Source organism: Nymphaea colorata, chromosome 1 (genome assembly GCF_008831285.2).
Source record: "Nymphaea colorata isolate Beijing-Zhang1983 chromosome 1, ASM883128v2, whole genome shotgun sequence".
In the NCBI taxonomy this organism is placed as follows: domain Eukaryota; kingdom Viridiplantae; phylum Streptophyta; class Magnoliopsida; order Nymphaeales; family Nymphaeaceae; genus Nymphaea; species Nymphaea colorata.
Window position 1 is genome coordinate 25574942 of NC_045138.2, and position 5332 is coordinate 25580273.

At 42.1% G+C, this 5332-nt stretch overlaps 1 protein-coding gene across 1 annotated transcript; it reads right to left on the reverse strand.

Moving 5' to 3' along the window:
• Positions 1 to 210: 210 nt before the first annotated feature.
• LOC116251545 (dof zinc finger protein DOF1.1-like) lies at positions 211 to 2351 on the reverse strand. Its single transcript, XM_031625883.2, has 3 exons — positions 1967 to 2351; positions 1565 to 1767; positions 211 to 1273 (listed from the first exon to the last, which is right to left on the reverse strand). Exon 3 carries the CDS (start codon positions 1245 to 1247, stop codon positions 402 to 404), a length of 846 nt encoding a protein of 281 aa, XP_031481743.1. The 5' UTR covers positions 1248 to 1273; positions 1565 to 1767; positions 1967 to 2351; the 3' UTR covers positions 211 to 401.
• Positions 2352 to 5332: the final 2981 nt, after the last annotated feature.

The following is a 5332-nucleotide window of genomic DNA, read 5'->3' on the forward strand; positions in this document are numbered from 1 at the left end:
AAACTATCATACGTTTCTTCTTCTGTGAGTGAGAGTGCGTGTGCGGGAGCGCCCATTGTGCAAGGTTGCATGTATAAACAAATGAATCACGCACATATATAAACGGAAAAAGAAAAAAGCGTTTAGTATGAGGAGAGCAGATCATGTAGGTGATATATTATTCTGGTACTCAACTATCTTGAACAACCAAAAGAAAAGTAGCAAATCAAATGATAATTGATGTTTCTCCTCATCACCACTATATTATTATTAATACAAAGCGACTTCTGAGACATTTATATGAAAGAACAAAATAATGAGTGGAAGATTTTTCATATCCTTTTAATCCAAATCACAACCATAGAAAGGCACAACAACAATTGAAGATCATGTTATATATGGGGAATCGGGAGATCAGATGCTTATAAGAATGAATTGGAGGGGCCATACCCTGGAAAATCCTGCCACTGCCCACCTACTAAAGAAGATCCACTACTGTTCCAGTAGCAGGCTCCGGCTGAAGGGGCGGCGCTGCTGTCGTATGCCGTCTGTGTCTCCGGCTTCAACGCCGGAGACCCACTAGCAGCAGCAGCTACATTTCCGGCGACGCCAGAAGACGGGAACGGTGGCAGCAGGTGAAGCAGTCCATCTTTGGTGCCAATGGAACCCTCGGCAGCATCAGCAACTCTCCATGATCCAATATCATTTACGAGTCCTTCTGGGACGTTGGGAAAGCTGGGTGGGGTATGTTCGGGTGCCGAGGCCACCAATGGCTGTTGATGATGATTGTTAAGAATGGCGCTATACTCCCCCATGGTCATGCCATGACCGAATGGCGTCAAGCTGGAGAAGCTAGAAACTCCTGCGGAAAGCTTCACTCCTGTGGAAGATTGATCCATCAGAAATGGAGGTCTAATTGCACTGAAGAAGGGGGTGAGGAAGTCGGATTTGCCATCTTGGTGGGAAGAACTGGTAGGACTATCTGATACTAATCTCTTTGGGCGTTTCCCCCCTTTCCTGCAGCCTCCACCAACTGGAACATTCCTTAGAGTTCCTCCTTTGGTCCAGTACCTCCTGCAGGTCTTGCAGAAGTACCTGGGCTGGGAGAGGCTGTAGTTGTTGTAGTAACAAAACTTGGTGTTTAATGAATCACATCTGGGGCACTTCTGTGGCTGTTCAGCCTGGGGCTTAACTCTCCTAGTCTGTGCAGATCCTACCATCCCATCTGGGTTCTCCAAGTTTATTCCTCCTGTTCCCCTATCCTGCATCCTTTGCTCTTGTTTTCCTTTGGAATCTGAAAAAGTGAGAGAAGACGAGAGAAACCCTCCAGTCAGATAACTAGAAAATATCACGAGAGAAAAAAATTAAGAGCAAATCCTTTCATAAGCATGGCAAAGAAGACAACAAAAGAGCAAAGATTCATGCTTGGAGGAAAGACCAATTTGACAGAAAGGTAGAAAGACATAGTGACATATGATCCCAGATTAAAGGTAATAAAATTAAAAGGAAATAATAGAAAATCTAAAGGATGCTTTTAAATAACCGATATACTTTTGAGACGGAGAAAGAAGTTCTTGATATGAACCTGTTAATTGAAGGTCCAGCAGTTGCTTTGATTTTTCCTTCTCACTTGCATGCGGCCAGAACAAACGCCAACTTTAGAGTTCCGTAATACCAAAGCTGTAAGAAGTGAGGAAAATCTGTCTGCTCGCACTGTTTATGCGGAATCAATCCCAACCGTGATCACACTTGTCCTCCATCGCCATCACCGTAACCCTATATCACAAGCTGCAACCTTACCGATCAGATCAGCCGGAGCGACACCCATGTGCAGATCCCCAGAAAATGAGAGAGAGAGAGAGAGAGAGAGAGCTAATACCACGAGAATTGACAAAGATTGGGAAACAACAGAGCTACCAATTATATTTACAGACATAAATCAAGAACTAGTGAGGAACTCAGAGAGAGAAAGAGAAGGAGAGAGTACTTCTAGGGTTTTAGTGCTTCGTTCATCTCCCCAGAAGACCATATTGGGAAAGTAGAGGACGAACGCTAAATTTTCCAGTTTCCCTCCTCAAAGCAGGAAGAGAAAGCCCAACCAAGGCCACGAGAAGACTCAGAGAGAAGGTGGTGTTCCCCTCTTGTTCCCTGTCACACGCAGAAAGCACTGCAACTCCCAGCACGAGGAAAAGCCATAGATCACAGGCACTGTCACTCCCAAGCGTGAGAGGAATGGACAACTCTCCCTTTCTCTCTCTCTCTCTTTTGTTCCCTCAATAATTCCGGGCGGCCAAGCGGAAATAACTCTCATTGTTAGGCGTGGCGTGGCGGTGGCGAATGTTGTCAGATGCTTGACCCTCCTTCCGCACACACGCATGCACGCACTCACACCCCCCTTTCTCTCTCTCTCTCTTCAAACACCCATACATATACACACATATATATCTAAACACACCTACAGATATATATTATATGAATATGTATATATTGGTGAATGATGTTGACCTCCACAACATACATGCACGCACACACTCACCTTTTTCTATATATATAGAGAAAAACACATCCATATACACAAATATGTATATATATATATAAACCAGAGAACAAAAAACCAACCTATTTTTCTCTCATGTTAAAGAACTCAGCTAGCAAAAACCAACGATGAGTTTGAAAGTGGTCAGTGTTGAGTTTAAATCAATCTTTTAGAGTACAGAATTTGATTGCGATTTTGGTTCGACCGACCATTGATAAGTATTTTGCTGTCTTGGGTCCGATCCAACCTTAGCAAGGAACAAATGGGCAGGACAGGACTTAAGTCCGTCATGGTCTACTGGGCCGATGCGTCTTTGCTGCAGAAGAGCAGAAAAGCTTAACATTGACAAGACATAAGGCTCGCCCTATACAACTCGCAGTAACCTTTCACAGCTAGGTACGCTGGTACAACCCCCTTCCCCATCCCTTCCCGTATCGATCCATCTGGAGGAGAAGGAATCGTCCTAGATTGCAAGAAAAAGTTGGGACAGTGAAACCTATCGTACATGTGATATTATTCCAAGCAGCTCTCAGAAATATTCCTTCTTCTGCAAAACAATAAAAGCTAAAGTTGGTTCTCTTAAGAAATCAAAAAATTCTAAACTGCCGGTGATCACAATGATGTGAACAATCAGCCCATGTTTTAAACTTATCTGCTCCGCCGCAGCCCTCCACATCTATATTTGGTGCTACTTAGCTTCAGTTTCTGTCACAATTTAATGGCTGATGACTGTGTAGAATCTGTGGTTAGCTATAAAGGGCACAGTGGAGCTGATCGCGTTAGGAACACATGAAAAAACAATGTCTCTAGTTCGATTTTCATGGGTGTTGCGTCTCTACGTCTTAGTAATGTCAGGCCGCATAGGATTCCGAAGGCAAGGGAAATTGGAAAGTTGGGAGTGGGGTTTGTGGGTAGTAAACTTCTTGTTCACCAAACTATCTCAAGTTAACTTTCATTAACTTTCATTTTTTTTTTTTACCATTTCTGAGAGACAAGCCTAGAAAAAATTACTCTCACCTGATATATAAGACCAGAGACACCAGTCCTTTTCTTTGTTGAAAGTTTCAAGTTCTTCTCCAGTAAGAAACTCTCCCTGTTCATGAAAAGGGACGGGGGCATTATCATGCTGATTTTGTATATAAGTAACGCCTGCTCTTATATGGTCTGGGTCATATATGAGTTCCATAAATGGCTGGGTTACGTCACCATTTTTTCTCTCTCTAAAGCTATGAGAGAGGATTTGGAGTTAGGCTGCTCTTCAGGATCATTTCTAAAAATGGGAGTGCTTTTGTTCCAATATTGGCAAAGGAGGCAGGTAAAGAAATTTGAAATGAATGAGGTAGGCAAGAAACTTGAAATGAAACAACTCTGTCTAACCAATTTGGTAGTAAGTGAGGGTGCAATAAATTGAGGTAGACTTTGTTAAAGCCTACATATGGACAAATTTTCTCCTGAAGAAAAAAAAAAACAAAGAGTTGAAGTTTTTGAAATGGTGCAACATCTTTTGTCAAATTCAAGAAATTGCTCTAATATTTTTCTTTTCTCCAAAGGAACCCAAATTTAAACCAGCCCAGTAATTAAACCTGCGTCGATCGGGATAATGCATCTTTCCGTTTAGTCTTAAAATTGAAAATTTTATTTTATCATCTTTTGAACGCAACTTCTTAGAATAATCAACTTCCGGAAAAGTTATCAAGATGCTATCTGGCCTGGTCTAACTTCAGTTCCCACAAAAAAAATAAATGGCAATTGCAAGTTTCTCTTTTGCACATTAATGGGTTTAAGAATGTTGAAAAATTGAGAATAATTTCATATTAATGGGTTTAAGAGTCTTTGAATATCTCAAATAACCATGTGGGGATGCTAATGTATTTACTGTGAACTTGAATGGCATTAGTTAGTTGTAATTTGTATAATTACATACTTGCATCAACTTTGGATTAAACCATACAGTAATTGATAGTCAAGTTCAAGTGCATTTGGTTTCAATGGGTGTAGCACAGCTGGTCGAAGGTAAGGGACATGCAGATGTGCATGTCCTCGCTTCAATTTTCATGGGTCCTACTCTCATGTGCCTCAAAAGGTGGGGGTGCTAGGAAAGTGGCCTTCTGCCTACCCTAAGCCCCGATGCAGCCCACCCAGGTTCTTGGAGGCAGAGGGAATGGGGAAGAGGGCTTTCTGACCTTCTCGGGTCGGGTGGTGGATTGTTAGCCTCCCACTCATCCATGAATATTTTTGGGTGTTGAGGTGAGGACATAAGGTACACTCTCGCTCATGGAGAGAGGCTGAAAGATGAAATTCATGGAATAGGACAAGCGCAACAAACATTTCACATGTATATGATTTCAGCTTTTAGTGATTTTCACAAGGAAGACGGATAGATCCAGGTATTTGAAAGTGCATGAACTTTGGAACAGAAGGAAAACGACGTGATGATCAAAACTTCAATGAACAGATCATTAGTGCTCAGGACATCAATTAATTACATGCATAACAAGTTCAGATGAGTGCCAAAAACCTCGAAAACAGATGCATTTCTGAATTACCTTAAAGCATTCAAACTAATTTGAGAAATGAAGAAAAGGGGCTCTCCTTGATTCGATCAATGTGAGAGTTACCAGACATGAACGAGTGGAGTAGGTGGGCAGGGGCCAAAAATGGACCAGCATGTGAGTCCACAACTGGGTCAATTCCATGAATCTCTTCAGCCACCTAATGGTCATGAAGCGGGCGAGCTGAACCACCTCCCAACCAAAACAAGAAAGGCCATATCCTCTAAACTCCATGATCTATGTGTCCAAATGATTCTGAAACCAA